This window comes from Petaurus breviceps, unplaced genomic scaffold (assembly GCF_028583685.1).
Source record: "Petaurus breviceps papuanus isolate PSGF00001 unplaced genomic scaffold, PetGlider_PUasm1.0 90352, whole genome shotgun sequence".
Classification (NCBI taxonomy): domain Eukaryota; kingdom Metazoa; phylum Chordata; class Mammalia; order Diprotodontia; family Petauridae; genus Petaurus; species Petaurus breviceps.
This window is the reverse complement of record NW_027187228.1, coordinates 42,978-55,985: the sequence shown is the minus strand read 5'-3', so window position 1 is coordinate 55,985 and position 13,008 is coordinate 42,978. Positions and strand designations below refer to the sequence as shown.

The 13,008-nt window shown below is 42.2% G+C and overlaps 1 protein-coding gene across 1 annotated transcript in view; it reads left to right on the top strand.

Moving 5' to 3' along the window:
- Window positions 1-1,138: 1,138 nt before the first annotated feature.
- The window catches only part of GUCA1A (guanylate cyclase activator 1A), a 14,621-nt gene continuing 2,751 nt past the window's right edge, over window positions 1,139-13,008 (top strand). Inside the window, exons 1-2 of the mRNA XM_069108298.1 lie at window positions 1,139-1,465; window positions 10,850-10,999. Of these exons, the coding sequence (XP_068964399.1) occupies window positions 1,265-1,465; window positions 10,850-10,999 (351 nt within the window). The 5' untranslated portion in view covers window positions 1,139-1,264. The remainder of the gene's footprint in view (window positions 1,466-10,849; window positions 11,000-13,008) is intronic.

The following is a 13,008-nucleotide window of genomic DNA, read 5'->3' as shown; positions in this document are numbered from 1 at the left end:
AGCAAAAGAACAAAACAAACAGAAAACAAAAAAAGGAATTAAATTTTAAAAGAGAAATGGAAAATAGGATCTGGATTCAAATCTTGTCTCTGTCCCTTAATACTTATATGACCTGAGAGAGGTGATTTGCTAGGATTGTTTTTTCTACAGTCATGTTTGATTCTTTTGTGACCCTGTGGACCATAATGAGGTTTTCTTGGCTCACTGGAATGGTTTACTATTTCCTTCTCCAGTGGATTAAGGCAACCAGAGGTTGAATGGCTTGCTGCTTAACACAGTTAGTATCTGAGGCTAGATTTGAATTCAAGTCTTCCTGACTAAAGGTCCAGGTAGGGGTGGGGAACCTGCAACCTCGAGGCCACAGGTGGCCCTCTAGGTCCTTGGGTTTGGCCTTTTGACTGAGTCCAAGTTTTACAGAGCAAATCCTTTTATTAAGGGGATTGGCCCAGTGCTTTTATTCACTGTGCCACCTAGCTGCCCTTGCTTTTAAGGAGGTTTCTCACATTCTAACAGGCCCTACCTCTGAGCAGTGTTAAATCAGAGTTTGAGGGGAAGCCTGATTTCAGCTGCCCTCAGTTCTGGGACAAGAAATAAGACATTGTCGACCTGCCCAGAGCTCAGGTGGAGCAGTCAAGGGTCACCCTAAAGGGAGATGCTGCCAAGATCTTCTGGTCCCATTTTCTCTTCTGGTTGCCCTCCCCCATCCCAGCAAAAGGAGATTAGGAGATTATTTTTCGTTAAGAAAATCTGGGCACCCATTCTCAGAGGGTTTTAATCCCTAGCATCTTACTTCTATTTTCACCTGATCTCCCTCTGGGTGTCAGCCCCATTGGCTACTCAAGGATTTAATGAGGACTTTTAACACCCACAGTGGGGACAAGGTGAGGGGGGGGGCGGTGTTGTCAGATGATAATGGGATAGGTCTGAACCATCCTTGGCCTGGGGGAGGGGAGAAAAGAAGGCCAGACACTAGATGTGGGAATTAAGGATAATGTGCTAGCTGTACATGCCTTCCTCCTTCCCTTCAGCCGCTTTCTTTTTCTCTACTTCTCCCTTGGATAATTTAAGCAGTCGTCTTTCTCCTTCACTACTCTGTCCAGAAGTTTCTGTGTGCTTGCTGCAGGAAAGAGAAAATTTATTTGTGTTTGTGTGAATGTGTATGGTAGCTTAAAAAAGATTGCATGTCCCATTGAAAAGGAGAAAGGGAGCAAGCCCTGATCCCAACCTTCCCATCACCAACACCAGCAAAACTTCGGGACAGAAGATGGGGAATGTCATGGAAGGAAAGACGGTAGAGGAGCTGAGCAGCACTGAGTGCCACCAATGGTACAAGAAGTTCATGACTGAGTGCCCATCCGGCCAGCTCACGCTGTATGAGTTCAGACAGTTCTTTGGTTTGAAAAACCTGAGCCCCTCGGCTAGCCAGTATGTGGAGCAGATGTTTGAGACATTTGACTTCAACAAGGTGAGTGGGGACAAAGGAGGACAGTTCCCAAGGAGTCTTGGAAGGCAGGTTATAGCATCATAGGGGAACAAATCACTTCACCCCTCTGGGCCTCAGTTTCCCCCTCTGTAACATAAGGAGGTTGGAACAGATGGCTTCTAAGATCTAAATCTATTATCTTAGCAATGATAGGGAAGCTTAGAAATCATAAGATCAAAATCTAGAGATGGGGAAGGCCTCAGAAGCCACCTAGTTCAACCTCCTCATTTTATAATGGAGGGAACAGATTCAGGGAGAGGGACTGACCCAAGGCCACACAGGTAGTATACCCAAGATTCAAATCCAGGTCCTCTGACTCCAGTTTTAGTGGTCTTGTTGTTCTATCACAGTTGCACTAGCTGGAAAAAGACAGAAGGGGACGTACAACTTTTGTTTGTCCAGGACAAGAAGGATCTCAAACTTCAGCAAAAAAGGCTGTGGTTAGATGATAGGGAGGTCATTGGTAATTGGGGGCTCTAATCCTTGATTGTCTTCTTCATGTCCTTGGGCAGTGTGTTGTCCCAAACCAGGTATGAGGACCCCTGAGAATTAGGCTGAGTATAGGAAGGAGAGGAACAGCTGGGAGCCAGTTTCCTGACTTGGACCCTGAAGAACTTGGAAAGTTTGAACTTTCCTTTAGATGAGATCTAGACTTGCCCAGGGGCCATGTTACCAACTTAAACATAAGGGATCCTGGAACTATCGGGGAGTAGATATAGGGTAGACACTAAGGGAACTATTCTTGTCCCAAACTCAGGACAACCTGAGTCTGTTCCCAGCTACCATATAGTTAGTTCTGTATTTCCTGGAGCCTGACATGACCAATTCCCCCTCCCAGCACACAGTTGCTGTCCTGACCCTTGTAGGTTTTTGTTATTGTTGTTTCTGTTGTGTCTGACTCTTCATGACCACATTTGAAACCTTCTTCACAAAGACACTGGAGTGGTTTGCCATTTCCTATTCCAGCTCATTTTACAGATGAGGAAACTGAGTCAAACAAGGGTGAGTGACTTACCTGGCTAGAGTCACACAGCCAGTTATGTGTCAAAGATGGTACTGGAACCTAGGTCCTCTTAGGAAGTTTGTTGTAGTGGATAGGGAAACTGCCTTGAAACCACTACCTTTCTTTCTGACTTTTGGGTAAATTCACTTAACCTTTCTGTGTCTCTCTTTCTTTATCTGTAAAGGAAATACAGTTCCATTCTGATGTTTCATGGTTTGTGGAGGTGACCCTTGGGTCTCCAAGGTAATGCCACCGAAGGCAAGTTCTGGAGGGTCCTCCCAAGATTCTCAAGCTGGCATAGCCTTTGAGAACCCTAAAGAACCTTCATGACACAGAGCATTATAGTGGAACCTTATTTCCCTTTTACAGATAAAATGAGAACCAGAGGTTGAGTGACTTCCCCCAAATCACAGAGACTCATCGCCAGAGAGATTTTTCTACAGGCACACTGGAATGTACCTCATGTCCAATGCACCTCATGAAAAGGACATGACTTGGAGAGATTTCCATTAGCAATGTTTGGGGATGGGGTGGGAGAAGTACCCAAACAGGCAAAATCCCAGGTCTTTCAAAGTAAAACTTGAAAAAAAAAAAAGAGATAATACTGCCTGGCCTGCTTGCCTCACTGGGTTGTTAGAAGCAACTAAGGCAACTGAAACTCCAGTATAAGTTCTTATTATTAAGACTAGCCCATGGACCCAGGATAGACCACCATTTCTGAATTGCCCTCAGAAAAAACAAACAAGCCTAAATCATACCCGTTCTCTGCCTCCCTGGCCCAGGCAACAGGCTGCAGGCCCTTTCAAGAGAAATTGTTCACTGAGTCTGATAATGCAATAATGAGTCTTTCTTGTTTTTTTCCTGGGGCCAGGATTAAGCAGAAAGTATGGGAGAGGCTGATCTGAGTTCTGTTGGGTCAGACCTGGGTCTACAAGAGACACTGGGGAGCCTCTGGGGGCTGGTAGGGACTCAGGGCTATTTTCAACTCATATAAAGCAGATTATGGGTTTGGGGCAATGGAAATAGAAAGGACTTCAGTCTGGTCCTCTAAGCTTTTTCCTGGGGGATCTGGAGGGAGGAAAAATAGCCAAGGTAGGAGGGAGCTGAGTCATCCAGACTGTGGGTGAAAAGAAGCAGAGAAAAGAACAATCCAGGCAGAGAAGCAGCTGTAGGGAAATGGGAGTTACCTATAGTGGTGTGGACAGATCTCTAGAACCCAGAGGTGAAATATTGGAAGTAGGAAGGCCTCAGCAGTAGCACTTTATCAGCCTAACAGTTCACATGCAAACCCTAAGGAGCCCATGGGGAACATTTGGAACAAATACGAAGCTCTTCCCCAAGAGAGGAGAGCTGCATGCTCTGAAAAGCAATGATGGTTTTGATCCACACATTGTTAGCTGAGATCACATAGTAAAAGTCAGAGGAAGAAGAAATGAATAGTTGTGGTCAGTGACTTCCTGCTGAGAGATGCAGTCTGATAATGATCAGGCAGCTGGGCCTGGAGTCAGGAAGACCTGAGTTCAGATGTGACATTAGTCACTTACTAGCTGTGTGACCTTGAGCAAGTCACCTAACCTCTGTATACCTTCAACTGTAGGGAGATAATAATGCACTTAACTCACAGGGTTGAGAAGAGGGAAGTTGTTAGCATAGTACTTGACACATAACAAGTATGGTACAAAAGTTTATTCCCTAACCTGTATTATCTGGAATGGAGGACCCAAACTCTGTACCTGCTTCTACTTGCTTTCATTTCTAATTTATCTTCTGTGCAGATACATGAGCATGGATAAGTAAATACAGAATTAATATATATATATATATATATATATACATATTTCACAAATAATTTTGGAGATAGTAGGAGCTAATGTCTATAAAAGAATAGGGTAGGTTTTCTATTATTGTTGTTCATTCTCAGTCAGGTTTGACTGGGATCACATTTGGTGTTTTTTTGGCAAAGATACTAGAGTGGTTTGCCATTTACTTCTCCAGCTCATTTTACAGATGTGGAAACTGAGGCAAACAGAGTGAAGTGACTTGCCCGGGGTCACAGAGCTAGTAAGTGTCTGAGGCCAGATTTGAATTCAGGAAGATGAATCTTCCTGACTTCAGGCCCCTAACTCTATCTACTCTGTGGCCTAGCTGACCCTAGGCTTTCTATCAACTTTAAACTGATCAGGAGATTATAGATTTAGAGCTGTAAGGGACCTTTGAGGCCATCAGGCCTGCCTGACTCTCCACATTTTACAGATAAGATTGACTAAGGCCAATCTGGCAGAACCACAGAGTACAGGGATAGAATAATAAATGCTAAGTCAGCTCCAACTGTTTTTACTATCAGTTTTCCCTGGCCTTAGATGCAGCCGGGTACTGATTAATATGAACAATGAATCCCCTGAAGTGGCTGAATGTATTTGAATTTACATTATTCTAAATTATACTTTTCCGTAGAATATGGCCATTGCTTCCAGTCCAATGGAAACAGGCAACGAGAACTCGAATAATGTGCCCACATCATGGAAATTCATTATTTGGGTTAATGGAGTTCTAGTTGTATTCAGTCCTGGGCAGCTCCCATCGATGCCATGCAGAAGTCAGATGAAAAAGACAGGAGAGATAGAAAGACAGAGACCTGGGGGAGAGAGATGGCCATCAGTTTACAATAATCATATTTAATACTGTCCCAGAACAGGCAATACCCTCTGCTGGCTGTAAGTAGGAAGAAGCCCATTCAGTGTGATTTGAGAGCCTCAGTCCCCAACCACCTTCCCTACCATCTGTTATAGTAACCTCTTTAGAGTCTCTCCTTTGATGAGCAGCTAGGTGGCACCATAGTGGATGGAATGCTGGGCCTGGAGTCAGAGCCTCATCTTCCTGAGTTCAAATGTGACTTCAGACATTTCCTAACTGTGTGACCCTGGGCAAGTCACTTGACACTGTTTGCCTCAGTTTTCTCATCTGTAAAATGAACTGGAGAAAGAAATGGCAAACTACTCCATTATCTTTGCCAAGAAAACTCCAAATGGGGTCACGGAGTATTGGAAATGACTGAAACTACTCAACAACAACAAAACTAAAATACATATTTGTTATCTGAAAGGGGGGCTCTTAAGCTTTTAGCAGTTGTTAGCTTATCATATGAGTTAGCTTGTCCCCTTGGAGTGTAGTGCACGAGACCAGTAAGTTTTGATCCTTGGCTTCCTGATTTCCCTTCTGTCATGGTTCAACTCAGGTGCCACCTCCTACAGGAAGCCTTTCTTGATCTCCCTCATTGTTAATATTCTTTCTCTCGTTAAATTGTCTTATATTTACCTCTCTGTGTATTTGGAGTATTCCCCCTGCCCCCACACCCTGTAGAATGTAAGCTCCTTGAGGGCAGGGACTGTTTTTCATTTTGACTTTGTGATAGGCCCAGTGCCTCTTATAGTGTTTTTAACAGATGTAACATATGAAAAAACTCAGTAACAATATGACTGAACAGCAGAAAGCAGCTAGGTGGTACAGTGAATAGAGCACTGGACCTGTAGTCAGGAAGACCTGAGTTCAAATCTGACTTCAGACATTTCCTAGTTGTTTGACCCTGAGCAAAGTCATTAACCTCTTTTTACCTCAGTTTCCTCATCTGTAAAATGAAGATAATAGCACCTACCTCCCAGGGTTGTTGTGAGGATCAAAGGATAGAGTATTTGTAAAGTACTTTGTAAACCTTAAAACTCTATATAAACACCATATTATTATTGTTGCTGTTGTAAAAAGGTAGTGAGTACTCAGTGCCAAATGAACAGGACAGATGGAAAGGGCAATGGGAGCTCAGGAGAGGGAAAGATTGGAAAGCTTCAAATTGCATGCAAAAATTATTATGGCTCTTTTTGATTTGTGATGTACTTGGACATGGTCCTTGGGAAAATCTGTTTCTCCTAACCCTCCCCTTAGGACACTAATATGAGTGAATTTGACACACTTTCCCTATCCCCCCACTTAATAGTATTTTTTTTCCAGTTACATGTAAAGATAGTTTTCAACATTCATTTTTATGAGATTTTGAGTGCCAATTTTTTTTCTCCCTCCCTACCTACTTAGCAGCAGCATCTGGTACATTCCTAGTGGTCTGCTGATAGATGTTTAACTACCAGCCTCCTGAAAATGGCTGACAGATTTAAAAATTTAATTTGCATTATTATTTTCTTTCTTGCTTTCTTAAATCTAGAAAACAACAAAACACTAAATCAAGCCCTGATTTGTAACACTTCCTGATTTTCAAGATGTCACTACTCATACCAAAAATTAAATAATCCTCAGGAACCTGTATGAACTGACTTCATCCCCATCCCTCTTTCCTGATCCCAGCAGTAGAATCAACAGGGTTGAGTAGACGGTCTTTTCTAGGGTAGAGTTGGAGGGACACTAGTAAAGTCGACCCCTAAATCAATAATATTACCCCTTCCCCAACATACAAAATCTCTTTGACTTGGTTAAGACACTGAATACCTTTTGCTGTTTGTTTTGTTTTTACTGTAAACATGTATAGGATCCTAGATATAGACCTGGAAGAGATGTCAGAAGCCACCTAGTTTGACCTCCTCATTTTTACAGGAAAAGAAACTGAGATCTTTTTTTTTTATTTCAACAAACCTTTATGTCAGGAAATAACCTTAACAGTTAGAGTTACTCATAAAGGGGTTGGCTTGTCCCTTAAAGGACTGAGTTTCCCATATTGAAAGTCACTGAAGGTCATTGTTAAAAAGTACATACATTATCTTAGAAAGACATTATTTGTCATTAACATCTTAATATGGATTAGTGTATGCAGTTAGTCTCAGTTATGGAAGAAACCTGAGAGATCACCTAGTCCAATGTTCTATAAAATTTGGATCCAGGAGGCAGCTAGGTGGCAAAGTGAATAGAGCACTAGTCCTTGAGTCAGGAGGACCTGAATTCAAATCTGGAAGACACTTAACACTCACTAGCCGTGTGACCTTGGGCAAGTCACTTAACCCTAATTGCCCCTCTCCCCTCCAAAAAACAAAAAAAGGAAAAAAAATTTGGATCCAGTCAAAAGGTCACACTTAAGGATCTAGAAAGCCACATGTAACCTTAAGGCCACAGGTTTCCCACCCCTGGCTTAGTCAAATCTCTTCATTTTACATATTGGTGGGAAAATTGGAAACCTGAGGAGAGTGGGGATATGCATGTAACTTGCCTAAAATCACAAATTGATTTAGAAACAGAGCCCCGATTAGAATTTGGGTCTCTTGATTCCTGGTGGGTTCACTTAGTGAACAAAATTATTAAGCATTAATTAAATTAATTAAAATTATTAAGCTCCTATAGTATGCAAAGCATTATGTTCCTTGATAGAAGCAGCTAGGTGGGTAAAAGACTTGTACTCAGACTCAGAAAGATCCAAGTTCAAATTTCCCTTCAGATACTTACTGGCGCTACCTGATAGTAGGCAAGGCGAGTCACAACCTCTCAGTCTCAGTTTCTTCACAACGGGGATAATAATAATAGTACCTACTTCACAAGGTTGTTGTGAGAACCAAGTGGGATAACACGTGTAGCGCTTTGTAAATGTTAAAGTGTCACGTAAAGGGTAGCTGTTATTCCTTACCCAGTCCTCCTTAAGACCAGTGCCTGCATCACTTCCAATTTGTTAGGAACCTGTATTTTATGGTATAGATTTGTATGCGTTACATTGCATAAATTTTACATATGTACATTTCATTGTATATATATATATCAGGAATATATATATATATATATACACACACACACACACAGAGAAGAGAGACAGAGAGAGAGAGAGAGACAGAGACAGAGAGAGACAGAGACAGAGAGAGAGAGACAGAGAGAGACAGAGAGAGAGAGAGACAGAGAGAGACACAGAGAGAGAGAGACAGAGAGACAGAGACAGAGAGACAGAGAGAGAGAGAGACAGACAGAGAGAGACAGAGAGAGAAAGAGAATGTTTTGTTTTGTTGTTTAGTAGTTTTCATTCGTGTCTCACTCTTTGTGACCCCTTTTGGAGTTTTCTTCCCAAAGATATTAAAGTGGTTTTCTATTTCCTTCTTCAGCTCATTTTATAGATGAGGGAATTGAGGTAAACAGGGTTAAGTGACTTGCCCAAAGTAACACAACTAATAAGTGTCTAAGGCTGGACTTGAACTCAGTTCTTCTTGATTCCAGGCTCAGTACTCTATCCACTGTGCCACTTATGTGTATATATATATACATATATATATATGTATATGTATATGTGTGTGTGTATGCATTTTATAGGTATTTTTAGTAAATACAAGTTGGCTGACTCGGGGTGATGGAAAGTTTAAGTAATATATCTTCATGGAACTTACAGGAGGGAAGCATCTAGGGAGCATGTTGGATACAGCAATGGACCTGGCATCAGGAAGACTGAGTTCAAATTTGTCCCCAGATAGATACTACACAGTGTGACCCTGGGCAAGTTATTTAACATCTGCCTGCTTCATTTTTCTCATTTGTAAACTGAGGGGAATAATGGCACTTATTTCATAGGTTTGCTGTGAAGATCAAATGAAATAGTATTTATAAAGTACTTCACAAACTTTAGGTGCTATGTAAATGCTAGCTGTTATCATGAATAGAGGTCCACACACTTAGAGAGAGCAGCTTGGAGGTACAGTGGATAGAGTGCTGGGCCTGGAGTCAGGAGAACCTGAATTTAAATATGGCCTCAGATACTTATTAGCTGAGTGACCCTGTGCAAGTCACTTGACCTTGTTTGCCTTAGTTTCCTCATCTATAAAAATGAGCTAGAGAAGGAAATGTCAAACCACTCCAGTATCTTTGCCAATAAAACTCCAAAGGAGTCACGAAGGGTTGGACACAATGAAAAAATAACACTCCTAGACAATAAGAGTGTGATGCAAAATAGTGCAAGATAAATACATTAAAGAATTGTCAATCAAAATGCCAGTGAAGGCCAAGTGGGAGAGGAGGTTGTTGTTGACAGTGTGGTGGTCAGATCAACTTGGGGCTCATATAACAGTGCTCTTAACAGACAGTTGGTCTTGACAGAATAGGTCCCAGGACAGCCAAGTATTGATGTTTTGGAGAAGGAGGCCAAACAAGGTCTCTGGGAAAAGACCATACTAGCTAAGTTATATTTCTATAATCGCTCCCATTTCTAAAGAGCTTTATGGTTTTCAAAGAGATTTCCTCAAACAGCCCTGTAGCGTAGCTTGTGAAAGCATTATTATTCCCAATTTCCCTGAGGCTCAGAAAAGTGAAAACTGGAAAATCAGAAGGGAGAGCAGATTTATATGTCCTTATACAGCTGGTGTCAGAGAAGGGGCTCAAACCTGCATCTTTCCTGAGTTCAAGGCCAGAATTCCATCCATTCCATCATACTGCCTCCTCAGTGGGGGTGGGGGAGAGGAAGAAGGACAGGGCAGGGCATGGCTTGGAGCTGCCCATGGGATCTGATGAGGAAGAAGCACCCAAGGAAAAGGTGATATAGAGGTGGGGGGGGAGGGTGGAGGGAGCAAGGGATATGGGTCCCAACTAAACTTTATGTATCTGTTTTAAATCCCTTAAGTTATCACTTCCTTAAGGGGACCACAGATTAATTATTTTTGTTCCATCCTTCATACTTAATACATCGTTGGGTATATAGTTGGAACTCATAAGTGTTTGTTGTATAAATGTTGGAATGCACTTCATACATTTCACCATAGTGTCCCAGGCCCTGGTACTCCCTCTCATCTCTCGATAGGGTCAGGTCTCATTGGATCAAACCTCTAAGACCTGGTTAGTGGACAGAAGTGTGAGCTGGGTCTGGGAAACTTACTTTCTGTCCAATTATGACATCAGAGGACTGACAGTGAAGTATTCCTCCTGCCTCTTGCCAGAGAGCTGGTACATTACAGGTACGGAATGAGGCACACATTTTCAGATAGGGCTAACCCGTTGATCATTTTTGCTCAAGGGATTTATTTGTTACAATTTCGTTGTTGTTCATTCATTTTAGTTGTGTCTGACTCTTCATGACCCCATTTGGGGTTTTCTTGGAAAAGATACTGGAGTGGTTTGTCATTTCCTTCTTCAGCACATTTTTACAGATGAGAAACTGAGGAAAACAGGGTTAAGTGACTTGCCCTGGGTCACACAACTAGGAAGTGTCTGAGGCTGGATTTGAACTAGGAAGATGAGTCTTCCTGACTCCAAGCCTGTTACTCTATCCATTGTGCCCTCTAGCGAGTTCTTAGGGGTACAAAGGTAGTAGAATGGTAGGGGTCCATAGATAGTGATTTTTTTTTTTTAAAGGAAAAGAATGTGCTTGAGCCAAGAATCCCCTAATAATCCTCTCTGTTCCTGCCTAGGATGGTTACATTGACTTTATGGAGTATGTGGCTGCCTTGAGTCTCGTCTTGAAAGGGAAGGTGGAACAGAAGCTTCGCTGGTACTTTAAGCTATACGATGTGGACGGCAATGGCTGCATTGACCGAGGGGAGCTGCTCAACATCATCCGGGTAACTTAAGGTGACCAGATAGTCTGGTTCCTCCCAGACTGGCCCAGTTATCTCAATAATCTGGGCAAGCATCCTGGGAAATTCCTGTTTGATCCCCTGAACCAGGAAAATAGCTGCAGACCAACTGTGAAGTCCTTTTCCTTACTCTGTGAATGACCATATCTAAAATGACCATATGACTGGAAAAAAGCTGTAGACCAACTGTGCAGTCTTTTTCCTTACTCTGTGAATGACCATATCTAAGCTAGCCCTTCATAATGCTTAAGATTTGACTATAGCTCCAGACTCCTTTCCTAGACTGAGCCCAAGAGAAGACTCTCTAGTCTGACATTTCAGACTAAAAGGAAAACTCCTTTTAGGGTTTTTGGAGAAGGGAGAAGATTAAAATAATCTTATTTTCTAACATCCTACTTGACCCTTGGTCAGTGGTATGCTGATAAATATTTAACAATTGGCTCTATGAAGAAAAAATGTACCCATGACATACTTTTAACACAGCTCATACATTTGTATGAGGCCACATTTGAACTCAGATCTTCCTGACTCCAGGCCTGGTGCTCTATCCACTTTGCAACCACACCAGTTTGGAAAGGACATTGTTAAACTGGAAGGTGTCCAGAGGACAGTGACTGGTAGAAGGTAAACTCTTGAGAGTAGGGACTATGGTATATGTGGTGAAAGGTCTTGAGTCCATGTAATATGAGGCCCAATTGAAAGACCTAAGGATATATGCACTGGAGGAGAAAAGATTGAAGAGGGACTTGATAGTTGCTATCAAGCATTTGATGGGATGTCATGTGGAAGAGGGATGGAACTTTTTCTATTTGACCCCAGAGGGAGGGCCAGGAGCAATGGGCATAAAGAACCTAGCTCTGGAGTCAGATTTTAGACTTGGGTTCAAATCTCATCTCTGATGTTTAGTACCTACATGACCTTGGGAAAGTTAATCACCCTCCCCAGGCCTCAGTTTCCTCATCCATATGCTTAGGGGATCAGAGTCGAGGGTCTCTAGCTCCAGATCCTACTTTGAGCCAAGGCAGTGTGTTGTAGTGGTTAGAGTGTTAGACTTGGATTCTCCATGCCTCAACTTTCCTCGTCTGTAAAAAGAGGGGTTTGAAGTCAATGGCCTCCAAGGTCTCTTTCGCCTCTAAATCTATGATTCTGTGAGGTCGTAAAGAGGAACATTCAGGCTTAATATCAGCAAGGACTTCCTCAGCAATGACAAATGTCCAAAAGTGGGGTGGGTTGAATTCTATCAGTAGTTGCCCTGCCCTAAAAGTCTTCAGGAAAAGGCCAGATGCCCACTTGTTAAGGATGTCTATACTGTAAATTCATTTCCTAGTATGGGGTGAATTAGATGGTTGTGGAGGTACCTGTACTCCTACATTTCCATGATTTAGGGATTGAAGCTCTGACTCTCTCTGGCAGTGATTTGCTGTGTGTCCTTAGGCAAGTCACTTGGCCTCTGAACCTCAGTTTCCTCATCTATAAAAAAGGGATATTGAGTCTACTACCAAGCTCACATTGTCATTGTGAGGAAAGTGTTTTGCAAATCTCAGAGCTCTGCATACATGTGAATTATTGTTATTATCATTGCCTTACAGGGTTATTATGAGGATCAAATGAAAATCGAGGTGAAAGAAGGACCTATAGAAATGTGAGGTCACATGATTACACTATCCTAGGGACCAAGCTCCTTGAGAGAAAGGATTATCTTTTACCTTTCTGTGTATCTCTATTTCTGAGCACACAGTAGGTGTTTAATAAATGTTTATTCACTGACAGAGAATGTCAGAACATGAAGGAATTCACTTTGTGACTTCACACAAGCTAATCCCTTCTCTGGGCCTCAGTTTCCTCACCTGTAAAATGAAGGGGTTTTGCTGGAAGGGATTTTAGCACATAGAATGTTAGAACACAGAGCATAGATTGTAAACTGAAACACAGAATATTAGAACACAGAGACTGTCAGCTGGAACACAGAATATTAGAACACAGAGCATAGACTG